Source organism: Sus scrofa, chromosome 14, assembly GCF_000003025.6.
Source record: "Sus scrofa isolate TJ Tabasco breed Duroc chromosome 14, Sscrofa11.1, whole genome shotgun sequence".
NCBI lineage: Eukaryota > Metazoa > Chordata > Mammalia > Artiodactyla > Suidae > Sus > Sus scrofa.
Genome location: NC_010456.5, coordinates 123,533,419 through 123,560,913, shown reverse-complemented (window position 1 = coordinate 123,560,913; position 27,495 = coordinate 123,533,419). Strand labels below are relative to the sequence as shown.

At 48.1% G+C, this 27,495-nt stretch overlaps 1 protein-coding gene and 1 long non-coding RNA gene across 51 annotated transcripts in view; one reads left to right on the top strand and one right to left on the bottom strand.

The window, feature by feature from the left end:
• Positions 13,582-27,495, bottom strand: part of TCF7L2 (transcription factor 7 like 2) — a 203,638-nt gene continuing 189,724 nt past the window's right edge. For 15 of the 50 annotated variants that reach the window (XM_005657464.3, XM_005657462.3, XM_005657466.3 and 12 more), the window contains 4 exons: positions 23,494-23,542; positions 22,844-22,894; positions 21,405-21,477; positions 13,582-15,779 (listed from right to left, as the gene is read on the bottom strand). In XM_005657464.3, the coding sequence (XP_005657521.1) occupies positions 15,356-15,779; positions 21,405-21,477; positions 22,844-22,894; positions 23,494-23,542 (597 nt within the window). In that variant the 3' untranslated portion in view covers positions 13,582-15,355. Of the gene's footprint in view, positions 15,780-19,753; positions 19,779-20,663; positions 20,737-21,404; positions 21,478-22,843; positions 22,895-23,489; positions 23,543-27,495 lie in introns of all 50 variants that reach the window. The other 35 variants (XM_005657467.3, XM_021073288.1, XM_021073291.1 and 32 more) reach the window with 8 other exon arrangements.
• LOC102165730 lies at positions 15,774-18,925 on the top strand. Its single transcript, XR_001304666.2, has 2 exons — positions 15,774-16,518; positions 16,796-18,925. It is a non-coding gene; the product is annotated as an uncharacterized LOC102165730 (long non-coding RNA).

Genomic DNA, 27,495 nt, shown 5'->3' with positions numbered 1-27,495 from the left:
TCACCCACGTCTGGTCAGTGGGAAGCAGGAAAATGGCAGGAGAGGAGGGTAGGGGGTGGGGACAAGGAGGCCAGAAATGGGGTGAAAACCAAAACAGTGCAGGAGACACGGCTGTTGCCCCTTGGGGCTAGGAGTTTACAAGGGTGCATGCTCCCCGCAGGCGGGGGCTCACTCAGGAGGGTTGCAGACTGTCCCTCCTCCCCCAGCACACTGGACACACCACCCGAGTGGAATTGTTTCCAGTCTTAAGGGGCAGCAGCAGGAGTCTGAGACCCTGGACACTGTGCACCCCCGCGCCCTGCTCCCAAACAGGAGAGCATCACTGGGGAGACACCCCCCCCACAACAATGGGGATATTTCAGAGACTCTTTTCTCAATGGCCTCACCATCTCCAAGGCGCTTTCAAAGCCAATTTCTTATTTGCTTTTTATGATTCTGTGAGGCCAGCCTGTGTAATGAGGGTCCCTTTTACGGGAGCAAAACTTAATACGAATGCCTCTGGGGTTGGAACTGGACCACTCAGCCCAGATGGTCCAAGGCCAGGCCTCTGGACTCGCAGTCCAGTGCTCATTTTACTGCGGCACCCACATGCACTCCCCTCCCTGCAACCCTCTGCAGGAGGCCTGGTTTCTTAGAAGCAGATGAAATCAATTGGTCCCTGGAAATGTGTCAACCGCTGAGACCAGAAGACAAGTGCCAGGAAGAAAGAAATACTTGAGATTCCTGTTAAGGAACAATGTGGGGTTTGACCTGAATAACACCAGAGAAAAAGGAGACAATAATAACGTCAGACATTATATAATGTGTGGAGACACGGACTGAAGCTGGAGCTGGAAGGGACGCAGTTGGGGAGATTTCAAAGGGGTCACCTTCCCTACGGGAAGGACGAGGGGGATGGACAGGGCCACTGATGTACACTGAGCCATTGCCAGCTGCTAGGCACTGGGCGGTAGATTATTGCCATGACAACCTGGTGACCCAAGGATTATTACCGCTGGGCTACAGATGGGGAAACTGAGATACTGAGGGTGATTTCATCCTCCCAAAGCAGCAGTGAGATGGCCAAGGACCCTCCTCCAAATGGGGAGCAGGCTGAGGGATTCGGTGCGGTGTTTAAGGGCAAGGACTTTGATAGTCAAGAGGTGGAAACAAACCCAAAGCCCACTAACTGGTGAATGGAGAAAACGCAACAGATCCATACAATGGAATACTATACACCAACCAAGAGGAAAGCGCTGCTGATACTACGGCATGGATGGACCTCGACAAGGCTAAATCTTACATTCTCTGCAGCATGATATAAGCCCTAAGGGGGAGATTTGGGGGCAAAAACTTCTCAACTATTACAACAGTTTGCAGCTTTCCAAAGCTCAACACGACCTGACAAAATCCTATTCCTTAGTATTTAATTATCTGTCTCCAGGGAGAATCTTAATTAAACATAATTTTTCCCCTTGGGGAAGGAGCGGATGATAATGAAAGAAGATCGAGAAGTACTGTGCTAAATGAAAGAAGCCAGACACAAAAGACCAGATAATGTATGATTCCATGTATAGGAAATGTGAAGAAAAAGCAAACCTAGCCAGAGAAAGTAGATTAGGGGTTGCCTGAGGCTGGGCATGGGAACAGGGAGTGACTGCAAATGAGCAAGAGAGACCTTTCTGGGGTGATGAGAATGTTCTAAAATTGAATTGTGGTGATGGTTGCACAACTCTGTAAATTTCCTCAAAGTCACTAAACTGTATACTTGAAACAAATGAGTTTTCTGGTATTTAAATTACAATTCAATAAAGCTTTTTTTTTAAGGAAGGACACAGGCTTGGCAATCTGAGAGGCCCGACTCCAGCCCTGGTTCCCTCAGGCAGGCCACTCCAGGCCTCAGTGTGCTCATCTGTGAAAGAGACCTGCTAAGACAGCTTGAGGAGGCTGTGGGGATGCAATGAGTTAGGCACCGAGAGGGAGACCGACCTAGAAAAACTCCTTCTCAACGGTTCAGGCCTCAGATGATACAGCACCTCCCTGAGGGGCCTTCCTTAAGGCTTGGAGGCTATTACCCAGCATGTCTCGGGGTTTATTTCCCTGTAGCACTGACTGAAATCTCAAGGGGCCCTTTTGTTGACTTGGTTGTTGTCTGTCTCCCATCCTCCGCTGGAATGTTAGCTCTGAGTGGGCAGGGATCTAATCCACACCATCCCTGTTAGAGAGACACCCCACCCCGGCACAAAGCGGGGATGTAAAAATGATAGCTACAGTTATTATTATTACTGGCAGATACCCGCAGCAGGCACCTGACCTAAATGGGTTCATCCAAAGTCGCAAATTGCCGGCGACATCTTTCCTTGACAAGGGGGGATATGTCAGGTGTGCGGAGGGGTGAACCATTCTACCAACAAAATTAGCTTTAATGACATTGATTCATTGGCCCTACTTGCCTGTTACAAGGATTCCTATCCTGAGGGCCATGGGGGCTCTCAAACTACTGAAAACATATGCAGCCTGTTGTTTGCTGTCAAGCACCTACCTCTTCTTGGGGATGATGGCGGTGAGCACTTACCAAAATTTCAAAGGGGGGTCCTGATGGAAATAAAGCCATGATTCTCCGGTGCTCCAGGTAAAATGAAAACTCTAAGTATGGAGGCTGTGCTCCCTTCTCTCACACACATACACACACCCATTCGAAGTTCCAACCCTAATGGCGAACTTGGGGCTGGGTGGTGAGGAACCTTCAGGAAGCTGCAAACAGACCAGCTGAGATAGGAGCCCAGCGAGATGGGAGACAGGAAGCCTTGGAGACCCCAGGGCTCACACACAACACCTGTTCCTGGACTAGCAAACTGTGAAACTACAAGCTGGGCTGGTCAGGCATAAAGAAAGCCGCAAAGAGAGAAAATGAGACCAAACCTCGGCTTGCTTCCTGTCCCTCGGTCGCCTGGGACGCCATCCACCGGGAGCACGTGCGCAGGTGCAGCAAAGAGGGCGGGGCTGGCCGACTGGGAGGGACCGGGAACAGGGCTTTGCGGGTTGCAGACTGAAGCTGTGAGGTCAACAGGCGTCCAGGGGTGATCTTCCAGGTGTGCGTGTGCGTCTGTGTGCGTATACGTGCGCGTATGCGTGCACGTGCGTGTGCGCATGTGCGCTAGAGCGAGCGAGGAGCGAGCAAAAGCCTCTGCGCGAAGGGAAGGTACTTCACCATCCGCTCTTAAAACAAGGTGTCAGACGGCCGTGGGGGGCGCGCGGAGACACAGGAAACCAGCTCCTCTTCTCCGAATATTATGGCCCTTAAAGAATAAAAACAAGAAGGGAGAAGCCGGGGGAACGGGCTCATTACACCTAGCAAGCGACAAATCACTTGGAAAACAGACATACGTTTTCAAGGACACTCCACTAACGAAGCTAAAGTGTTTTTCTTTCAAACCCCGGCAAGAAAATCCAAGGGATGAAACAAACTTCGCTTATTTTAGTTTCTACTCAATTACCTGTTAATGGAAAAAATCTGGCACCGAGCGTAATGAGGCGGGCATGAGCTCACTGGCGCGGGGGTCGGCGCTGTCAGGAAGGCTGCAACAAGCCCAGCATTTATCTGCCTCTCTGTAACCCTTTTCAAACTCGCTGTCAGGGAGCCCACGCCGAACGGGCAGGAGAGGAAGGACTTGGAACCTGCTGCCGGCCTCCAAGGCCCTCTGGGAAAAAGAAAATTGTTGTTGGCAAGTCTGCCTGGCTCCAGAAATTGATCCAGTGCCCCCCACTTGTCCGAGCAGCAGCAGACAGAGCTAAGAATTTTGTTATAATTAAATAGAGTGCTGATTGGTTGCTAGAGGTGGTCTTGAAACTGGTGTTTAAAAGCAGAGGAGAACAAGGGTTACTATTCATAGGAAAAGCCCAGAGTCTTAAAAATCCATCTGTTTCTTTCCCAAATTTAGGCCAAAAAAATGCTCACTTGCTGTCTTTAAAAATACCACCTGCTTTGCAATATTGTATAATGTGCCATTATATAAGGTGGAGGGAGGGTGTGTGTGGAGGGATGGCCAGTCAGGAGGATGCGGCTCCGTGGCCCAGCCCCTTCCTGGGGAAAACAGAGACGGTCTGCAGAGGCCAGGCTGTCTGCTTCCAAGGCCGAGCCCTCCTCCTCTGATGCCCAGCAACCAGCCTTGAGGTGCCCAAGAGACTTCCCAGTATCACCTCAGCCAGTCGCATTCAGGAGCCTCCAAATATCGGGTCCTGGTAATTACAGACATCCATCCTGGACCCACCTGGCCTCCGGGATCAACCACCTGGGGGTAGCACTCAGGGCTGGACGGGACTCACCCCGATGCTCACCACAGCTGCTGATATGAGGTGAGGTCACGGGCAACTGGAACTAGGGGGAGGAGAAGCATCCAGGTCCTCTTAGCCCTGAGTCAGGGACACTTTGTGCCCACCCATGACACGCCACCCTAAGCCTAGGGCATGGCAGCCACAGAACAAAAGTTTCCTGATGGGGCAGCCCCAAACCAAGTGGACAGATGCCCCAGTCCAGCCTGGTCCTAACAGCTTTTCCTAAACCTCAGAAAAATATTGGGGTTCAGCATCTCTTTAAGATTCTTATTTGCAGGGTAATTGAAGAGAATTGGATCATTTAAACCCCAGCTCTGCCACTTTGCAGCTGACTGATGCTGAATGTGTTACTTATCTCCTTCCCATGACAATGGTAACAGGAAGACTTCCGTCATAATGTTTGGGTGAAGAAATAAAATAATGCATGCCGTGCCAGGCACTGCGCTAGGCTCCTGGGCATCTGGCACAGCAGAGGCACCTGCTAAGAGGTGGCGCCTATATTCCTGCGAGATGCCCACTCCAGTCCTCCATCACACTGGAGTCTTCAAACCTGGACCCAAGACCGGGAACAAGTGGCAGAGCTGGCAGTGATATGCGAATTCCCCGTGATCAAAGCCGGCCAGCGGAGGATTCAAGACAAAAGTGGTTACTGGAAAGATCCCTGGTCTAGATTGAGAGGAATCGTGGCGTCCAGCCTAGAACCTGCCAGCACCCAGCTGTGTAGCTTCAGGCAAGACACACTTGGGGCCCCTTCTCTGGGCTACAGTTTCCTCGGGTCCTTTTTTCCAGCTCTTGGAGACAGGCAGTCTGATTCTGTTTAGAGCAGCTGCTCTTGACTTACAAAGCCCTTCTGGAATTCCTACCCAGAAGGATGGAACTTACATGTCTCCACACCTTCTTTTTCTGGGAATTTTGATGCCCTGGGTGGGGGTGGGAAGGGGTGAAACAGGAGCCCCTCTTCCCACCCTGACACCGTGGGTAGGCTCTCATTTCATAACAAGCCCATGATCTCCCCTTTCCACCCTCCTCCTCGACCTTTGCACCCTGAAAAGCAAATACAGACACCAGAGTGGTTTCTAGCAGGGTAGTATCTGAAAAGTTATTAATAGGAATTTAATGCTTTAGTGTGTTATGTATCCTTAGAGGCCATTCCCAGTAGCCCCACTCCACCCACATTTTTCACTGTAAATTTCCTTCCACACTTGGGTTCATAAAACTAACAGGAATGTGGGGAAGGGGGGTAGGCAGTGCATAGCTTGTTCTAAGTAGCCACGACCACTGCCTTTCGAATCCGAAGGAAGCTTAACCTGAATTCTTCATAATTCCATAAACCAGGTGAATAGGGGGCATTAATTTTTTTTCAAAAGGCCTGTTTCATGACTTTGAGCTGTGATGACGCGCGCCTCAGGCCCGAGGCTGTAGGCCGCATGGTAATCATAGCTCCGGTCTTTTATTACCTGCTCCATACAAGACAGACAACTGAGAGGGTTTGCCCCTCACCTCCCCAATATCACCTAAGCATTTCAGTAGAAGGGAACATGTATCATCTCTGAGAAAAGTCCAGCGGAATCTTGAGGGCCTTGGATGAAAATTCCTCATCTACTGCATGAAAACCACACTGGATTTATCCATTCTACTCTGGATGGACAGGTAGGATGTGTCCAGTTTGGGGCCGTTATGAATGAAGCTGTTACGATCATCTACTAAAGATAAACAGATGCTACTGGGATATCCCTTTTTTGTGAATTACCTAGTCTCATTTTGGTTTGGTTTGCTTTTGGGTTTTGCCCACTTTCAATGGATTAAGCTATCTTTGACTTTTAGAAAGTTTTTTTTTTTTTCTTTTGCTATTTCTTGGGCCGCTCCTGCGGCATATGGAGGTTCCCAGGCTAGGGGTCGAATCGGAGCTGTAGCCACCAGCCTACGCCAGAGCCACAGCAACGTGGGATCCGAGCCGTCTGCAACCTACACCACAGCTCACGGCAACGCCGGATCGTTTAACCCACTGAGCAAGGCCAGGGATCGAACCCGCATCCTCATGGTTCCTAGTCGGATTCGTTAACCACTGCGCCACGACGGGAACTCCTAGAAAGTTTTTTTATCCTTGTGGATATCATCAATAAATGTGTTCATCAAATAAATGTGTTACAAATAATTATCTCCTAACTGTGGCTTGTCTTTTCACCGTTTAAGGGAGTTTGTAGTAAGCTCTGTCAACAAAGTAAGACTAAAAAAGGCATTTTCTTAGTTTGATAACATGTATCTACAAAATACATGGGCAGTGCAAAAACAGCTAACATTTTAAGTACTTACTGATGAAATAGTGGATGTTTTTCTCTGAGCTCATAAAAAGACAAGGAAGTTCACTCCTATTCAACATTTTGTTAGAGGCTCTTCTCAGTGGTGGTGGGGGTATGGGGGGGAAGACACCAGAAGAAGGAGTATAAAAATTGGAAGGGAAGAAATAACATTATCAGTATTTGCAGATAATATAATTTTGTGAGTAGTAACATTATCTGTATTTGCAGATAATATAATTGTGTGAGTAGAAACATCTAAAAAAGCTATAGCTGATCTATTAGAATTCATATGTGGGAGTTCCCATCGTGGCTCACTGGTAACAAACCCGACTAGCATCCATGAGGATGCAGGTTCAATCCCTGGCCTTGCTCCTTGGGTTAACTGGCATTGCCATGAGCTGTGGTGCAGGTCGAAGATGCGGCTTGGATCCCAAGTGGCTGTGGCTGTGGTGTAGGCCGGCAGCTGCAGCTCCAATTTGACCCTAGCCTGGGAACTTCCAATATGCCTGAGGTATCGCCCAAAAAGACAAAAAAAAAAAAAAAAAAGAAAGAAAAGAAAAACAGGGACAGGAAGGAAGATGTGTTTGATTACTGGCCCTTATCTGTGTGCTTCTCCACTCTTCTTGGCCTCTTTGCAGTTAGGCTGGCCTCGTAACTGAGTTCTACTCCGCAGACTATGGGCAGAAACGGTGCTCTTGGATGTCTGTAAAATGTCCTCGTGGTTTTGCAGTCTCCTCTCATCCACCGGGCTCAGAGACTGAAACTGCTGAGAAGTTAAACCTTTCCTGTGTTAAGCTACCAGCATTTTAGGGTCTGTTCGTTATTGTAGCAGAGTCTAGCCTCATCTGCCTCGACCTTGTTTAAGCTGAAATATAAGGAAGGACAAAGCTATAGATTCTGTTTTCCACTTTATTTCACTTTATGTTTTCCAAATGCTGGCCTTGGTCCACTAATTTGATTTCCTGACCCATCAATGGGTGGCAACCCACAATCTGAGAAACGCATCTAATATATCAATATTATAAAACATATACGTCTATTTTCTTCCAATCTTAGAATTCTACACCTTCTAGCACTGAGTCCAAAGGAACTCAATCCATGTAATTATCAACTGCCTTGATTATTACTACATGCACAGAAACCAGCATGAGAAAGAAAAACTGCTGCACACAGACACCTGGGATCTCATTGCAAAAGCCTCTCCCAAGGCCATAGATCAAATTAGCTCCGCCCTTTACCTCTTGACAGCTGCTCTGATAGTCTGTGTCTTCCTGAGAGAATACCATGATATTTAGCTGTGCAGGCTCCTGAGTGGGGCTGCCTGGGTTTAAATCCTAGGCTCACTACTTCCCAGATATGCGGCTTTGAGAAAGCCTCGTAACTTGCTAAGCCTCACTTTCTACACATGTAAAATGAATATAAAAGTAATGTCTATTCCTGTGAGGATGAAATGGGAAACCTGGGTAAAGTTGCAGGGGTTTTTTGGTGGGGAGGGGGCTGCACTTGCGGCATGTGGAAGTTCCAAGGCAGGGACTGAACCTGCACCAAGCAGTAACCAGAGCCACTGCAGTGACAATACCAGATCCTTAACCCCCTGAGCCACAAGGGAACTCCACCGGTAGAGTTTTTGGCACAGCTGCTGTTCATTATCCTCGTATGAAACCACCTTCCAGGTGAGTGGCTCGTCCAGGCCTCAGGAATGTTGGTGGCCTTTTCCTTAAAGAGTCTGCCCTGTAAGGTGACGCAGGGCTGAGCTCAGAGAGAAAAACAGAGACCAAGCTGACTTCACCCAAACCTATGTGCCAGTGCCAGGAACTGTACCTGGTGCAAACAGGTGCTCAAGAAATAGTGAATGAATGAATGAATCAAAGAATCAATGTGCTTACTCACAGCTCCCATCAAGTGCACTCACAAAATGCCACCTCTAGGAGTTCCTGTCGTGGCGCAGCAGAAACGAATCTGACTAGTATCCATGAGGATCCCTGGCCTCGCTCAGTGGGTTAAGGATCCGGCGTTGCCGTGAGCTGTGCTGTACGTTGCAGATGAGGCTTGGATCGGGCGTTGCTGTGGCTGTGGCGTAGGCCAGAGGCGCTAGCTCCGATTAGACCCCTAGCTGGGAACCTCTCCATATGCCTCAGGTGTGGCCCTAAAAATAAATAAATAAATAAATAAATAACCAGCTTAAAAAAAAAAAAAAAACAAAAAAAAAAAAAACCTCACACCGCAGAGCCAGAATTCACCAGTATTGCCCATCAGACTTACCTCAGGATTTATGCAGTCTGGTACCATGACCACACGCCTGGCAGCACCAGACCAGATCTGCAATGGGAGAGGAAGAAGCCAATCCCAGGTGGGAATCCTCTAGAGAATCACAGCTCCGGCCTTGTTTAAGAGCGAATCGCGGCTCTGGGTTCTGCCACTTGCCTTGAGGCATATGAGACTTCTAGACTATTCCTTAGTTTCTTTCCGAAGGGCTTTAATTAAAAACACATTTCCATACCACAAAAACATGCCAGCCAGAGCTGCCCAGAAGGTGGAAGAAATGATCACGGGGTCAAGTTCTGGGTGAGGTGAATGTCTGGGTGAGTCATGGTGCCCCAGGCCCAGGGTCCCTTGACTCGACAAAGAGGCTGTGTCTCCCACAACTAGATCTCTGTAATTTAAAGATCCCAACCAGCAGCATCCCAAAGAGAAATAAGGGAAACAAATAATGACTGGCCTGCTGCTTTGTGATAATAATAAACACTATGATTTATTATTCCAGGCACTCTGCATTCTAGCCCTCACAACAATCTGTCAAAATGACACTTGTCATATTGACAAAATGACCTACTGTCACGACTTGTGAGCTGAAGGAACAGAGGCTCAGAGAGATGAAGGAATTACCCAAGGACACTCATGGAGGGAGTCAGCTGGGGATTCTCCAAACTCAGGTTCATTCCATGGCTCCCAGGTGCTTCCTCCCTTCAAAACCCATACAAAAAGGCATCTGATCCTACATACACCCACATCGTCAGAATAAAAAGTGAAATTTCACCATCTGGAATGGAAAACCATCTCTATTACAATAAGTATTTTCCACTCGGGCTTGTCCAAAACTACCCCCAACCGTGGAAAAACTGTCCATTCTGGAAGATTCTGTTAGAAGACTCTGCAATTAGAGTTTCTGTTGTGGCTCAGCAGGTTACTAGCTGGCATAGTGTCGTGAGGATGCAGGTTTGATCCCTGGCCTTGCTCAGTGGATTAAGGATCCAGCTTTGCCACAAGCTGCAGTGTAGTTCACAGACATGGCTCGGAGCTGATATTGCTGTGGCGGCAGCATAGGCCTGAAGTTGCAGCTCTGATTCGACCCCTAGCCTGGTGACTTCTATATGTATGCCACATGTGTGGCCCTAAAAAGAAAAAAAAGAGAAAAAAAAAAGACTCTGCAATAGTCCCAGACCCCAAATTGGTAAATGCCTCCATCGTGGGCTGATGGGTAGCCCCCTAAAATTTATGTCCACATTCTCATCTTAGAACCTGTGAGTGTTATTTTATATGGCAGAAGCGGTGATTAAGTTAAGGATATAGAGAGAAGTGGCTTATCCATGATCATCAGCGGGACTGAACACAATCAGTTTCAGACAGAGAGGAGGCAGCCACGTGAGGATGGAGGCAGAGAGCCGAGGGATGCTGCTGGAAGACAGGGAACACCCGGGACTGCAGGCAGCTGGAAAGAGGCTCCAGAGAACATCTGGAGAAAGCACGCACAGGCTTCTGGACTTCCGGCCTCCAGGGTTGTGATGGCCATCGTTTGGAGCCACCAGGTTGGTGTTGTCACAGCAGCCTCGGATCTAATACACCCTCCTACTGTGCAAACTTCCTGGGCCAGGTCCCAACAGAGGTGAGGAATGATAGGGGCTCCTACATGTTGCCTCAGGGCCCCTTAGTAACAAAAACATCCATGGATCCTCTTCACGGATGAAATAGGAAGATGGCCTGTTGGCAAATACGCTGAAGTAGGAAGAAACCAAACCGATGTCAAGAGAAGAGCTGAAGGGCACAAGTTTGGCCTGTGGTTTGACTGGAACCTGAACTGCGGAGAATGAGCGTGGAGAGAAGAGCCCCAAAGCATTGCTCAAACGTTGCAGGACAGTAGGCACATGGCTAGGTGATCTGTATTTTGAATTTTATTTATTTTTTTGTCTTTTTGCCATTTCTTGGGCCACTCCCGCGGCATATGGAGGTTCCCAGGCTAGGGGTCAAATCAGAGCTGTAGCCACTGGCCTACGCCAGAGCCACAGCAACGCGGGATCCGAGCCGCGTCTGCAACCTACACCACAGCTCACGGCAACGCCGGATCCTTAACCCACTGAGCCAGGGATCGAACCCGCAACCTCATGGTTCCTAGTCGGATTCATTAACCACTGAGCCACGACAGGAACTCCTGTATTTTGAATTTTAAAAAGAGATCGGTACTCAGGCTGGCTGATGATAAAGAAACAGCCCCCACACCCACCTGGATTTTTTGCGCCTTTGTAACAAGGGCAGTGAGTTATACTCCAGCATGGCAGAAAGGATTAAGGAAGTAACGGAGACCTGGGACGTTCTGAGGACAAAATTTAGCATTATGGAAAGTTTCCATTCTTCTGCTCCCACAATATAAGTAAGTGTTGAGTTGGCCAACCTCATTGGCTCCTTCCCCCAGTAACTATATACGAGTACCTTCTACGTGCCAGGCACTAAGCCAGGACTCTGGTGCACCACAGTGAACTCCAAAGCCGCAATCCTGTCCTCCTGAGGGCGCTGTCTAGAGCAGCGGGTCTCACCTGGGTGGGATTTTGCCCCCAGGGGGCATTTGGCCATGTCTGGAGACCTTCCTGGTTGTCATGACTCCTGGGGAGAGTGTGTTTCTAGCATCTAGTGGGTAGAGGCCAGGAGTGCTAACACCCTACAATGCATAGGACAGTCCCCTACGACAAAGAATTTATCCAGCCACAAACGTCCACAGACTGAGTGGTGCTCTTAGTGGCCTCACTCGGCCACATCCATTGACACAACGGTGGGTGAGAGCGTTAATCGGAGGGAAAAATCACGAAAGGAGAAGACTATACAGGAGGGAGATGGCACCAGTATCATCAGTGTGGACACCTGAAGGGTGAGGAGGAAGGAGGCTGCGGGAGCAGAGCAGAAACTTCCAGGCACAGGGAAATCGCAAGTTTAAAAATGGAAGGGCTGGAGTTCCCATCGTGGCGCAGTGGTTAACGAATCCGACTAGGAACCATGAGGTTGCGGGTTCGGTCCCTGCCCTTGCTCAGTGGGTTAACGATCCGGCGTTGCCGTGAGCTGTGGTGTAGGTTGCAGACGAGGCTCGGATCCCGCGTTGCTGTGGCTCTGGCGTAGGCCGGTGGCTACAGCTCCGATTCAACCCCTAGCCTGGGAACCTCCATATGCCGCGGGAGCGGCCCAAGAAATAGCAACAACAACAACAACAAAAAGACAAAAGACAAAAAAATAAATAAATTAATTAATAAAAAAATTAAAAAACGGAAGGGCAACAATGCTTTTAGGGAAAAGAGAGTGTGGGAAGCGGGGGAGGGGCAAACAAGAACCCTCCGAAGGACTGTCCCCTCACTCCCTGTGGGAGGAGGACCATCTGCATCAGGCAGGGAGGCATATACCTTGGTATCAGGGTTAGGATGAGCATGGGTTTAGAGTCAGGACTGAATTGAAATCCCAGCTCCACCACCCTACAGGCTGTGCGGGACTTGGACCAGACACCTGCTCTGAGTTCCTAAACCCAGTTTTAGAAAATAAAGCAGAGGGGTAGAAGAGGAGGAGAGTAGCCACCTCAGTTGGTAGCTTGATGAGGAAATGAGAAAATGCCCACCCATGGCTTGGCATGCTGCCACAAAGAAGAGATGTTGTTATTTGTGTATCCACAGGTCCCTCTGGCCCCAGTGTGCAAAATAAAATGGGGAAGGACAACCAGAATCACTCCTCCCCAGGAATACAAAGCAGACGAAAACAAAAAGACCAGGATTGTACAGAACAAAAAACAGCTTGAGCAAAGCAGAGCTTCCAAGGCTTTAAAGTCCTTGGTGACAACACCATGTCACCTTAGGTAACAAAGACAGCAACACAGAGCGCTTCTGAGCCCATTGAAATCACGTCCTTTGAAGGGAAGGTTGTCCAGATAAGTGAAACCATGTATATACCTCCATCCATGCATCCTAGCCAGCGGCAGGAATGAATGCAGTGGAAACCTTAGGACGTTCTGTGGGGGTGGGGATGAACCTGCACCCTGGCCAGGGCAGAGCCAAAGAACGTGCGTCTCAGGGATGGCAAGACTGGTCCATGCAAACCTATAAAGGAAACGCCTTCTAAACGTCTTCTTGCTTAACAGTTGCTCACCCTGGCATCTCTCGCTGCATGTAATTCTTAGAAAGAAATTACGAAACTTCCACACCAATGATCCTTCAAACAGTGAACACTGTGGTTTCTTAAATCCCCTCCTGGTGAACTAAGTCTCATTAACCAGAATTAAATCCTTTCTGCTTGATACTGTGAGAGGGCTAGGATGTAGCGGAGTGACAGCCTCAGAGCCAGAAGAGCGACATTTGCTTTCAGAAATCAACAAACCAGGTGCACCAAGGAGGCCAAAAAGGCATCAAGAATGAGAGGGAGGAGTGCTCCTGTGGCGTAGCAGGGTAGGGATCTGGCGCTGTCACTGCGGCATCTGGGGTTGAGGCGGTGGCACAGGTTCAGTCCCTGGCCTGGGAATTTGAGCATGCTATGGGCATGGCCAAAAAAAAAAAAAAGCAACCCTTCAAGAGTTCAAGGCCACTTTCTGGTATCCGTGTCACCTCCTACCACCTGTACCCACCACACGGTCTCAAGCTCCAGCCTGGGAATACATTTCTCTTGGTGAAAGGAGATCCAGTTTCCCCCGAGATAAAACCCAAATTACGGAAACAAGGGACCAGCCTTTATCTGCACATACTAAGTTGCTTTTATTAATCCAGAACGGCATGCTACAGATACTGTACAGCATGAACATTTATTCATTACAAAAATGGCTTCCAAACCATTAAAAATGAAATTGGAATAAGAGCATAAAACGGAACAGTAACATCACAACTGTTAGGAAACATTCAAAGTATTCACAAAAAATGTTATAGTTAGCATTTTAATAAACCAGAGAAAAATCGGAGACAGTTTTACAATCGCTTCATGTCAACTACAATGGCACTGAATGAACAGGTTTCAGCTTTATACAGCATTTTGTAACATCAACATGCCTAGGTTTTTTTTATTTTTAAAGTCTGCTACCTACTTGTATGTCATACAGGTACATAAAAGCAGCAGCTGGTTTTTCCTTGAAGAGTAATCTAATATACAGAATTTTGGCCCTTAAGGGTTTATACCTCTTCATTTAAAATGCTTTCTGGAAAATCTGCTACCAAACACATCTTGTTATAGGTGACATTAAAAACTACATACAAATCTACCTATGTAACATCACAGCAAAACATGATGAACGAAAATTACAGCATCAAAAAGAGGGAGAAAGCTAAAGTCACTGAGAATTTTGGCACATAAAGTTTTGCACACAGTCAGTCCATGTCCTAAGGGTGCAGGGCATTCGACTGTGGGTCCACAGGGGTAACGGGACTGACCGTTCCCACTGCTGCTCATACAGCGTCGCTAAAATTCCCCTCACTAATTTTCAAGTCTTGTTTTACAGAATGGCTTTTAAAGCAACGTTTGTTAATGCTACTGATCCTTTAATGCAACTATTAATGTCCATTTGGCGGCATCTGGGTTTCATACGGCAAAAAAAAAAAAAAAAAAAAAAAAAAAAAATCCAAAAGGGAAACAAAAAATATATATATACACATTTTATATATAAACTTAAAAACCTTGTACAAATGAGTTGTTATATATAAGAGGCATATGCTAAGGGGAAAAAAAAACTTTATACAGTTTCAAGAAAAAGGAAAACATATTTTAAAAGGGACAACGTACAAGTTCGACGAGCAATCTCTAAAGCAATAAATACTACTGGTCCAACAGCGTTGTGATTCCATTAATTGTTGAGTAGCATCCCCCTCCCCCCAAAAGAACAACACCATGGAACAAGGTATATTAACACATTTTAACCCTTTGTTTCTGTACATTTAAACAATAACAAGTAACATCACAATAAAAGTTGTTTCACACAGAAAAAAAAAAAAAGTATATGGCACTGCATTCGTCGTGCCCTTATGGTTTAAAAACCAGATGTAAAATGATTGGTTCGCAAGCTCGTATTTAATACAAATAATACAGAACCAACTCCTTTTGGAGGGCTGCTTCAAAATTGCTTCTTTTTTTTTTTTCCTTTTTGTTTTTTAATCAGTCTTTTAAAACTAAGCTATCCGAACTACATAACAGTTATGTATATATATATATTTTTTCAACGCTACAAAGACTTTAAACAGCTGTTGATAAAAATTTTGGTAGAATCATGAGGTTCTTCTCTCAATCTACATATTTAAAAGGAGAAATTGAAATAAGAATGGGTCAAATATTGACCAATGAACTCGATAAACATTAACTAATGTAGCCACGTGGCACAAACTGAAAAAAGGACCAAACAAAACCTTCCAGAAGCGCGGGGGGGGGGGGGTGCGCTGGGGGCAGGGGTTGCAGGAGGGAGGGAAATAAAGAAAAGCCAAACGAAACACTCCACGAAAGCAACCGGGCGGAGGAGGGTAAAGCTATTCTAAAGACTTGGTGACCAGGGAGAGCGGCTGGGGCTGGGTCCCGGCCAGAGAGTTGTGGGAATGTAAGGAAGATGTCGACGGCTGTGCCAGAGATGAGGAGGGGAGGAGGGGGGCCTGCAGGGCGGCGGGAGGCAGGTCCAGGGCCCCGTTGGCACAGAGGGCGGGGGCCTTGCCGTGGGCGGCCTCGGCCAGCAGGAGGGCGGGCGGCGGAGGCATCATGGACAGGTGGGCCAGGGGGTCGGGCTTCAGGGACAGCGACAGAGGCTGGGTCTGCTCAGTCTGTGACTTGGCGTCTTGGGGAGGGGAGCCTAGCAGGTGGGGGGAGGAAGGAGGCGAGTCTAGTAAGCTTCCATCTGAAGAGGGTGGACTGAGGCAGCTGCCTTCACCTTGTATGTAGCGAACGCACTTTTTTTTTCTCCTAGAAACAGGGGGAGAGAGTTATCTGTGAATAAAGGGCAAAGACGCCAAGGCAGAGAGTTATCTACCGCTCAGAGCCAAAGATGCCGTCACCTGAGGGAACCCACGGAGACACGCCTAGTGGCAGGGGACCGTTACAGTCACACTGGGGTGTCACGCTCCCTGAGCTACGCCTGCTCTGCAAACGAGGTATGTCCAGGGACTACAGGATCCCTACCTACCTGCTTCCCCCGCCCCCAGCTAAATCCAGCCCCCGCCCCCCCCATATAAACGAGCAGGCTCAAGGGGGCCACCTGCAGGCCGTGGCACCCATCTGCCAGCAAGGGCCTATATCCAAACTAGGATGAACTCCAAAGCTTGGTGTCTCTTGCGGCTTAGACACCTCTTCACGTCCCCACCATAACACCCCCCCTCCGTTCCCTCCATTCCCGCCCCACCCCCCCACGGTGTGCATTTGTGTGTATGTGTGTATAAAAGAGAAAAGACAGAGCTCCCTCCCCAGGTGCCTCGTATCAATATGAAACTCTCAAAATGCTGACTGCTGAGCCCACGGAGCTGAAGGCAGCGCTAGCAGGAGGCTTACAGGTGTGAACCCACCACCACCACCACCACCACCACCACCACCACCAACTCCTCCACCACCACCTCCTCCACCTCCACCACCAGAGGCTGCGGGCGCCCAGAGAGCTTTCGGGCTTGTCTGTTAAGAACCACACCAAATCAAGAGAGGTCAGAATCAGGTGAGAGAGGGGTGGGGGTGGGGGTGGGAAGAACGAAAAAAGAACTAAATAAACTCAAAAACAAAACGAAAACAAAAAATAAAAACAAAAAACAAACAAAACAGAAAAACCACCAAAAAAAAAAAAAACAGGTAGAAGAGGATAAACAAAGGTGGGGGAGGGGGGAGAATAAGAAAAACAGAAAATGATCCAAAGGAACAAGAATAACTGGTTGTATGGCCTGCAGGTTGTGGATTAAATTATGATTCAAACTTTTTATTTTTTTATTTTTTTTAAGGATTTGGGGCCTTCCCCTCCCCCACCCCATAGGGAGAAGGCTAGAAGGAGAGACGGTGAGGGTGGGATGGAGGGGCGTCCTGCCCTGGTCCATATGCCAGGGCCAGTGAATGGAGGGTGCAGCGTGTCACAAGGAGGTGACGACAAAGAAGACGTGCCAGGGAATCGCAGCATGGACCTTGCAGAAGGGGAGTCGTCGGGATTCGTGTTTAAACCAGAAAGACTAATTTTGCCCTGTACCAAAGTCAGAATCTCCCCTCTCCATTTCCTGTTTATGTAAGAAAGAGGAATGAGAATTTCAGAGCCTCTCTTGCTTATCATCCAAGTCGGGGAAATCAATTCAAGAAATTGAGCGTGTGACCGAAAACCTCCTCCTATGATCCATTCCAGTCTGATGGGATAATGTTTGGTGGGAAAGGTGGTCCTGGGGATCACCTGCACTCATGCTGTAAAAATAATGCAGACACAGGGAATGTGCTGATCTAAGGAGAACTATAGTCAGAACCGTGGCTGGTAACACTCCGTCTAAAAACAAGTGTGTAAGCACCGGCTGGCTTCCCGTCACGGGAAAGCAACTAAGATGCTGCCTGGCTGAAGGCAACCACTGTCAGATGTCACTGGCCTCTGAAAGGAAGGGGATGGAATGAGTGCCTCCCTGAGTATGTGCCCCTGAGCTGTCTGAGGATGCCCCTCGGTGCGTGGGGTGTGTGCTCGGCAAGATGGCAGGAGGGAGGAGGTGGGGGCGGGGAGCACATGCTTGGTCTTTCCTGCCTCCCGGAGGCCGAGCCCCCTTGGGCCGGTGGCCTCAGGGTCCACCTGTCCCCGCTCCGGGTCGGAAGGACCTCGAGGAAAGCGAGGGCTGCCCCCTCCACCTTCAATTTGACAAGGTTCCTTTTCTCCCCTGGGATAGACTGAAATAAACTGTGGGTTCTGCTCCCATCCCAGAAAACCAAGAGAAATAGATAAGCCTCTCAAGAGTTTTAAACCACCTTAGCCTGCAGATCAAAACATGCTCAAAAAACTAAGAAGTCCATGCATTTTAAAAATGGGAGAAGAAACGGGTGGTGGTGGGGTGGGGTGGTGGTGGGGTGGGGGAGCATAAGCAAAACTGAGAAAGCAAAAGGGACAAATGAGAGAGAGGAATGAGGAAAGGGACAAAGAGAGGAAGAGGGGACAGGGACAAGGGGACAGGAATAAAGGAACATCCAGCAGCATTCCATGCTATATTAGGGCAGAGGGAAAAGATGGGAAAAGCAACTTGGTGGGCTCAAAACAGAATCTTGTTAAAATGTCCTCAAATGTCAAATAAAATTAGAAACCCTGTGCATGGAGCCAGGAGCCCTGATTGGCTAGGAGCTTTTCGGGTGCTCCCCTCCCCCCTCCTGCCCTCATCGCCGTGGAAGTTTCCAGGTCAGGGGGATGAGTGGGGGCATCTGAACACAGGACACAAAAACTGTGAATGACAGGGTGACTGCTCCTTCTAAGAGGTGGCAGAGCAGGCGGCAGCTGGAACACACATATTTCCGATGGGCCAGAGAATGCCTCGTTTTGAAACTTTTTTTTTTAAAGCACATTTTGTCTTGTTGATTTAGCATCAAGCCAGATCCTGGCACAGTCAAGAGGAAAAAACTGATGGAAAAAGGGACAAAACCCATTCTCTGACTCTCCCCCACCTAGGCTCCTTCTCCCATCAGGGGGTGGCCCCTGAAAAATCCATTTTTAGCTTCTTACAGATTCATTCTGAAAGGAACTTAAGAGTGTTTCCTGGTCCTGTTTGGGACTTACACTTACTTAAAGGAGCAGAAAAGCATCTGCTGAAGCTTTCAGGGTATGAAACAATATTCCCAACGGAGGAAAAATGGTCACCGGGGAAGTTCTAAGGGCGCTGAGGCGGGAAAGAGGAAGGAAGGACCGCCCGCATGCACCGTGGCGCTACTGCCGCGCCAGCCCCTCCAAGCTGCACTCTAGAAAGCCACGTTTATGAGGCAGCCATGAAGGTTTGCAGTTGTTTTTGTTGCGTAAAAACGTCATGAGAATTCTAGTTTCTGCAGAAAAAGCCACCCTCCAGTTTTCAGCAAGGTGCGCCTGGGTCTGAGAAGGGACTAGTCTGGTCAATGTTAGTCATGGCAACTCCTGCTCCCCGACAAGCGCCAAGTCTAACTCGCAGCTAACTGCTTCCAAAGCAGAAAGAGGGATTCATAAACCACCACTCACCGATCCCCCCCGCAAATAAAATACACAAACCAGGCAACCAACCACACTGCAAGGTGCGCTGGATGGTGTCAGCCGCACGTTTCTACAGGGCCTGAGAAACCCTCTCTTGGGAGCAGCCCTGCCATTAGCTCAGCCTTCCCCGGGGCGCGCGGTCAGAGCAGGATCCCGCAGCTACCTGCCCTCCTGCTCAGCCACAGAAGAGCCTGACACAAATTCACTGTCGAGGTGGGGCTGGCAGAGTTCCCATCTTCCAGGCCCGCCCTGAGGAGACACCTAATGCGTCGTGAAACTCTTTTCTGTCGCACAGAGAGGACCCCAGGGACTGTGCGGAAAGCATGTGTGTCACCTCCGTGATCACCGCCATCCCAGGGGAGGGGCGGTGGCGGGGGTCGGGGGTTGGGGTGGGGTGGGGTTCTCTCTCTGCGGGTCATCCACCCAAGGTCCCCCCAGCCTCACTCAGAAGGCAGAGGGCAGCCCGTGGACGGGGGGGGGGGCTCCCTGGGGAAAGACTCTGGGGGCCCCTCTCCGTGGAACGCTGGCTCAACACGGGGCGCTTCACCGATCTCTCCTAAGGCGTCAGGGGAAGGGGGAGGAGACACAGCGACTGGTGAGCATGCACGTGATGGAACGGAGATCTGGGCTGACGTCTAAACACGGAACACATGGCGAAGGCACGGAGCAGGACACGTGACACGGAGGGGGCACTACAGACAGGGAAGCGTGTTTTGGGTATTGAGATACCTACCATCATAATATTCCAAATTCAAAGACTGCTTGTATCAGAACAAAGAAACAACAAATTTAACCAAAGGTGGTCATTAAAGAAAAGGAAATGAGACAGGAACTAGCTGGTATCCCTCCACCAAGAAGGAAGTACCTACACCTTCCCTGAAATTACAGGTTGGATGGAACCTGCAGGTGGAACACAGGTGTTTAATTGGGACTCTCCTGATTCACTCTGGAACCAGCACGCCCTCTCTGTCTCATAGGTCCATCTCTCTCATAGGTACACGCATATGTGTTTTGTTCACTCTGCAGGCTAGCAGCACTGCAGCAAGTCACTGCACGGCTCGCTGCTTGCAGCCCGTCAGCTGGTGCCTGCCGTTTAATGCCACGCTTCTTTTCAGCACTGTAAAACAATGTCAGCTCACCAAGCTCCTCTGTCCAGAGACGTGGTTTTTAAACAGAACACAAACAAACAGAAAACCAAACAAAACCAAAAACAGCCTGCCCCAGAGCCCTTCTCCAAGTGTCTAGACTCCAAGTGCATGGGGAAGGCTACTGCTGCCAATTTGAGCCCATTCAAACCCCGGGACCTGGTGGCTCTCTCTGTCCTGCAGACATGCCATAGAAGTCGTGCCAGGGCCGGGCCAGTTCCAGGAGGCTGGCTTTCAAAGCAAAAGGATCTGTGCCCGTCCTGGTCTGTGAGGGCTGGGGTATGTTATTCGTAAGAGCAGGGAGAAGAGGGCAAGAGAAAAGTAGGGAGAGGACACGGCATAAAATTAGCAAGGAAATTTGGAAGGATGAGGATCATTAGTCATTGCTGCCAGCGGGGAAGTAGATGGGAACGAGGTCAAAAATCTATTGACACACTGAGATACCGGAAGGACAGAACGCTTTGATTTTTCCCAAAGGCCTCACAGTAGGTAATATACCTGCATGGTTTGCACCATAAAGTCTGTCGGTCAAGCCCGAACAGTGCCCGACACTTCTTTGGAGTATTTGCATCTGTTAGCATAAGGTAAACACAAAAAATACAACACAATGGTGGGTCGTGCTCAGTTGGATGTACAACCTCGGCTACAGCTGCCTTGTCTTCGCTAGCACCTGGGTTCTCTTTGATTGTCTTCCCTCACCAAGGACATGAAAGGAAAGGACTTCTAGGCGTCAAAAGAAAAAATAAAATAAAATAAAATAAAACGATAAAACACAAAAGGAAAAAACAACAATCGGAAACCAAAAAACAACAGGGGGGAAAATAAATAAATAAATAAATAAATAAATAAACAAACACAGAGAGAGAGAAGAGGAGGGGAGAGGGTGACGTCGTTTGTTTCTACCTAGGCCAGGCTCTCGATGGCTGTCACCGAGCCCCCATCCTGGGCTGTCGGGAGGAAGGGGTTGGCAGGCAACATTCCCTGGGAGGGGGCGCGCTGGGGTTTGCTGTCGCTGACCCGAGGAGGCACAAATGATGCTGTTTTACAGTGGCATTTTGGCTAGCAGCAGCGAGGAGGACAAGCACGTCCCTCACAGAGCAGTGTCCCGCGCCCTCCTGTCTCCTAAGATCCACACACAGAGCTACAAAGCAACAGGCCAGAGAAGGGGGGGGTGGGGGGCAAAGGACCAAAGAGACCAGCTGCAAACCAGCACAGCGAATCTGGGAAATCTATACACACCTGCAAGGGCCGCACCAGTTATTCTGTTGATCAAGGCCAAAGCGCGCTCGGCATTTCTTAGGAGCGCTCAGGTCTGAATGAGTTCAAGAGAGAAGCGAGCAGAGGAGGAGGAGGAGGACGAGGGAGAAGAGGGAGAGGGAGAGAAGAGAGAGAAAGAGAGAGAGGGAGGGAAGGAGAGAGGGAGGGGGGGAAGAGAAAGATACAAATAAGAAAAAAATAAAAATAAAAAAGGGAATAAATCAATGACCTGGTTACTAATTACAAAATATTGACTTTCCATTTTTAACTTGCTTTAATTTTTTTTTTAAAAAAAAAGGTAAAAAAAAAAAAGCACATTCTTATTCAACTTGTGAAATTAGCTGTTGCAAATAAAGCTGCAGTATCCCTTCTTTAAGGACTGTCTCTCCGATTCGGTTTGAACTGATAAAGGGAAGTTAGATACTGAAGAACTAACTTTGACATAATGTTTTTCCTCTTTTAGTTCTGCTTTCCTCTTTTTTTTTTTTTTTCCTCTCTCAATTTGTTTTTCTTAAAGAAGAAAATAAAGCCAAGGAGGGAATTAAGTTTGTCACATGCTTTTTTTCTTCTCAGAGTACAACAGTTTAAAAAAGAAAACAAAAAAACAAAACAAAACAAAAAAAAAACCAAAAAAACTACAAATAAGAACAGAACAAAACGAAACGAAACAGAAAGAAATAAAGAAAGAAAGGGTTGTGGTACTGGGATATTGCAGCTTTTGGAATGTTCATCTTTTCTCTTTTTAAAATCTATTTTCATTAATATTGAAAGGAACAGATAAAGACCAACAGGCTGTGTACATGAGCCGTTGAGGGTTAGTTAGGAGCTCATACATAGCAGCATTGAAGCAGGATCAGTCAGTGAAATGCTAGTGGATTTGCCAGTTATAAGCAGAAAAGCAAAAGGAAGGAAAAAAACTAAAATAAAAAAAAGCAAAGGAAAAAAATAATCATACTGCGGATGCATGCTTGCGTGAGAAAACTTAGTGGGAGCGATGAAAAAAATGCCATTAGATTAAGGAGGTTTATTACTGAATTCCTTCCATTTTGTTGTTGTTGTTGGGTTTTGGTTTAGTTTTTTTTTTTTTTTCTCCTTTTTCTTTTTTTTTTTTTAACCAGTCTCTTTTAAAGAAATACTGCATATTCAATTTGCACAGTTAGTTCAACTCTAAATCACTGTCATCACGGCTTAAACAACTGTTACGGGAAAAATAAATAAACAAAGCAGAAGTTAAATTAAATTCAAAAAACAATGAAAGCAACTGAAAAAAAAATCTACTGAAACATATGAAACCGTGTAGATGGTCATTTTAAAGAATGTTCAAAAGTCATACGTGTCTCATGTTAATAAAACTATAATGGCAAGAAAAATTAAAAAAACAGTTTATCAACTATTTTAATGACTCAAAATGACATTAGCACCTGTAATCGGAGGAAGTGAAAGGCAAGGATTTAGGAAACATTCGCTGTGTTCTGAAAAAAAAGAACAAATTATACAAAGCCTTCAAAATGTTTTTGTCGTTGTTTGTAAAAGCCTGGCCTTCTCGAAGGGACTTCTGAGATTGCCTATGCAGTATTTCTAATTTCTTCTAGAGAATGACAAACCTCCTTAATTTAAGTTGGGTGCAATTGACCACTGTAAAGGCATGCATCAGAACATTCAGGAACAGCCCAGTTAACATCAGACACTCACACACACCCTTCTGCTCTCCTGGCCCACTCCTCATCCCTACTCAGACACATACCAAATAAGCAGACTGGATAAATCCCCGGCTAGGCATGCCTACCACTCTCTACTCACAGGCTCTGCAGTTATTTAAAAACACATTCCACTACACTCACAATGTGCTTTTCATGCAACAATGAATGTTACTAGCTTTAAAAGGGCAGTCATGAAGCAATTAATTAAAATGCATAAACAAAAAGGTTGGCTAAGAGGGTCCCCCCACCCCCACCCCATCCGACAACATCCTGGCCTTGAATTTCTCCTGCCTCCCCCAGACAGAATCCTGCTATAAAAGCATGGTCCTCAGAGCACCGCTTCCTGCCTCTATCCCGTTATTCTAACTTACCATTGGTCTCCCCGGGCTGCTTGTCCCTTTTCCTCTTCTTCTTTTTCCCCTAGAAGAACAGAAGAGACACAGCGAATTATTTCAGGAGGTGGCGGGGAGGAGGGGCATCTGGGCTCACCTGGAAAGGAGGCAGGAGGAGGGGCCCCGGCTGCCACCTCCATCCAGGCTCCTGGGTATCTGCCAACCCCCAACCCCTTTAATCCAAGCGCCCTTCAACTGGGCTCTGGGTGGACGACCGCACACCCAGCAGGAAAAGAGTGGATCAGCGGGGTGGCAGGTAGGACCTCTCTTCGAGCGCATCGATGTCCATCCTCACACCTGACCCCAGCACTCATGAAAGGGGACCAGAGCGGGATGATGGGGAAGACTCGGGGAGGCTGAAGAGACAGCGTTCCAAGTGGCCCAAGAGCTAAGGGACAAATGGACGTTGGGACGGCTGGGTGGACTCAAGAGAGCCTCCGTGCCCCATGCAAATCTCTTCTTTATAAGGCCAAATGGTTCTCATTCGGAATCAAAAAATAAAAATCCCCTTCGTAGGGGATTTTCTTTGCCCTGTAGCACTGGCCTTGGTTTTAAAGCGGAGGGTGGAACAAAGGCGAAACAACCAGAAGCGATCTGAGCAATTTTTCAGACTCCTGAGTGGACATCCCTAAGGGGGAACATCCTGTTCTTGCCATTTTCCTCTACCATGACAATACCCTTCGTAAGAACAGTTACCATTCACGGGGCACATGCTCTGTGCCAGACAGAATTCTAAGAGTGCCATGTCTAGCGACTCATGTATCTTCACACAATCCTCTGCAACCACGATTTTACAGACAAGGAAACTGAGGCACAGAGAGTTTCATGAAAGTTCCTGAGACGACATGAGAAGGCGGGGCCATGATGGGAACCAGGCGATCGTGGTCCCCCAGCTCTCATCCACTAGGCTACGCTGCCTCCATACAGACCGCCCGGCCCTCCGAGGAAGGCTTTTCATGCATCATGGGAGACGAACTGCATGGAGCCATTCTCATTCTCCAGCCTGACCCTCCCCGACATCCAGACAGTCTGCTGCAGCTGCGGACGTGCAACGGGAGCAGGAAAGAATTCTGTGGAGGTAACCGCCTCCTTCCTGATCTGAAACTAGGCCTCCCTCACCCGGGAGCTCCACCCTATCCACGTGCTGCAGCTGCCCGGTGTACATGCAATGTCACGAGCAGGAGGAACCTGTGTTCCGACGCGTCTATTTGTGTCAGAACATCTAAATATTAACCTTTGCTAAAAGTTCTCATGGTATGTTGACACTGACTCAAGAAGAGACAGCAACAGCCACTGGGTGAAAACTTGAGAATCCATAAGGCCCTGTGAGGAGCCCCCCCAAGGCAGAGATGCCACACGGTTTCAGGTCCACCTAAAGACTGAGAGTCAGCAGTTCTAGAGAAAGCCTCTCAGACCTGCGGGCTGTGCCACTTGGGACATCTGTCTGGGTCTTCGGTTCAGTGTTACCCTTTGAAACATTTCATGTTCCTTGGCATCCAGTTTAAGAAAGGAAGAAAGGAAACCAAGAAGTTCCTGTGCTTTTGCACGAGCCCCCATGGCCCATCCTCGTGTCTGTGCCACTCCTGCGTCAGAAGCAGAGTGCCACCCGGCCATCCTCGAAGAGGCAGGAGGGTCCAGTGTCAGCTTCTTTAGAAGCTGAAATAAAGCTTCAACTGCGCACAGAAACATGTCGGTTCCAGGCAGCCCCCCCCCGCCCCCCAGCCAAGGGCTTCCCAGTCATTTCGAATGCTGTGCTCAGCCGCGTCCAGTCCCCCGCAATATATTCTGAGAGGCAGCTGAAAATTCCACTACCCCTGGGAAGGATTTAGGATACACTGATAAAAATAATTGACAACTGAGAGGTTCATGACTGAGAAAATGATCATTTAGACTAAAGATTCTAGAGGACTGGGAATGTGTTTTAAGCGGAAGAGAATGGAAGAAAATACACACTATCTAGAGAAGAGAGAGATGCAGTTCAAGGGAGCTGGCCATCCCATTAGCTCTTTGAATGTAATGAGAGAAAAGCCCTCAACTCTGGTGGTGAGGTGCGGGGAAACCCTCCAGATAGGCAACATGGCCTGGGATTTATCTCCTTTACCTAAGTTGGAAGGGCCAGAAAGGAAATAACGTTGAATTTCAAGGCCATGGGTTAGTGATCACTATGGGACCAAAATGTTTTCTCTTCTGTTCCAGAACGTACCAAGTCTGACAACCCAAATGTGACTGTTTCACTCAATTCTACTTCGCTAAGATAGTGTTATAAAGGCTTCTGTCACCACTGGGCTAGAAAAGTAGGAATGTGGTGAAAGCAGCATAAGATGGTTAGCTCAGAAAGCTTCCCAGAAGACCCCTCTGCACTTTACAATACCCAAAGTAATTTACAGAAGCATCCTTGTCAAGTCAGTTTAAAAAACGAACCCCAAAACCCCCAACTAACTAGTCTCTACCACAATCAAATCCATACAAGTTTTAACTCTGATTCTTGCTCCACAGACTGTTCAGTTCCTAGGGGAGGGAGGGAGGAGGGAGGTGGCAGGACGGAAAGAGGAAGGGAGGAAGGGCTGTGTGTGTTCACACCCATATGTAGTGAGCCACAGATCGTGGACTCTACAGCTAGTAAAGCTCCTATAGCCCCAAATCCAGAGCTACCTCTAAACTTTCTCAAGTCTTATCAGGGGTTCCCCTATTACACCAAACCTCGTCCAAATATAAAACTGAACTAAAGTCGTTTTACGTGTCTCATGACCTTCTGAAACCTAGAAAGCACTTCACAAAAAGCCTCGGGCAATACCCTGTCTGACTCCAGGAAAGTCCATGGCAGGATTCTTTTGAAGCTTTCACAAAGTCGGCCTTGTACCTTTGTGGAGATCTCACCCTGCACAACTCCAGGGGGCACCACGCACACAGACCATAGTGTAAATGGCACACCCTAAAGTTGTGCAGTGCACGCCCTGCACAGCTATACATGAAGGCCCCACTATGACCCAAAATGTCTCCTGGGGATGTGATACCTATAGAGTAGCTGAATTCCTCTCTGTGGTACAACTCTAGATTACTCAAAGAATTGGGTCTGTAGCAGGAAGGAGCTGGAGATGAACTCTAAGAACTTCTGACCCGAAACCAAGAGAGGATCTGTCCTGAAATGAGGTGGCTATATGTGTGGAGGCTGCAGAGCCTGCCTGCTGCTGGCAATCTCCACCTCGAGGTCAGGCGGGGGTGAGCAGCAAGCCTGTGGGAGAGCATTAACTTTCTTATCCTCTTCCTTTCAGCTCCAGAAGAAAGGCTTCTCCACTGAACACCTGCTGGGGACAAATGGAGAGGTCCCAAGCAGTTAAGACCCTGTGCACGACCATCTGTGAGTGACAAGGGCTGAGCGGAACAAACGTGCCACTAAGAAGTACAAGCACTAATTCCTGCTTCAACTCCCAGAGGAATACCGTCTAGTGCGGCCAGCGAAGGGCGAGAGGACCTTCGGGAAGGTGGGGGCAGCAGTGACAGAGACATGGGTGTCACACCCAACCATTTCTGTACCCCATCCTTCCCATCCACATGCAAAGAGCAGAGGAGCCCCACATGTTCACAGTAGGAGACTAGAGAGTGATGAAACTTGAAAAAGCTCGTCAGAGCAAGCAGAAAACAGCCTTCACTCAGGACCCGCACATTCAGCCAGATGTTTGTGACTTCCTGATGGCTGGTAAGTTCTGAGAGAGTGCATATGTCTGATTTAACCCCGCATCCTCGCAATGCTGTGGGCACCAGAAATTCACAATTGGAGATAACTGGATGGTTCTCAACCCACATACACCGAGGATGAATGACCAGGGGAGAGCTAGGTCAGGGAGCACTGATGGGTAGAAGAACCATCCACAGCTCCATGCTGCCAATAAGAAATGGGAGGAGAAGACTGCTACTGGCATTAAGACAGGTTTTGTTTTTTAACCAAAGAGCGGATAGTAAAAATCGCTTCATGAAACTAAA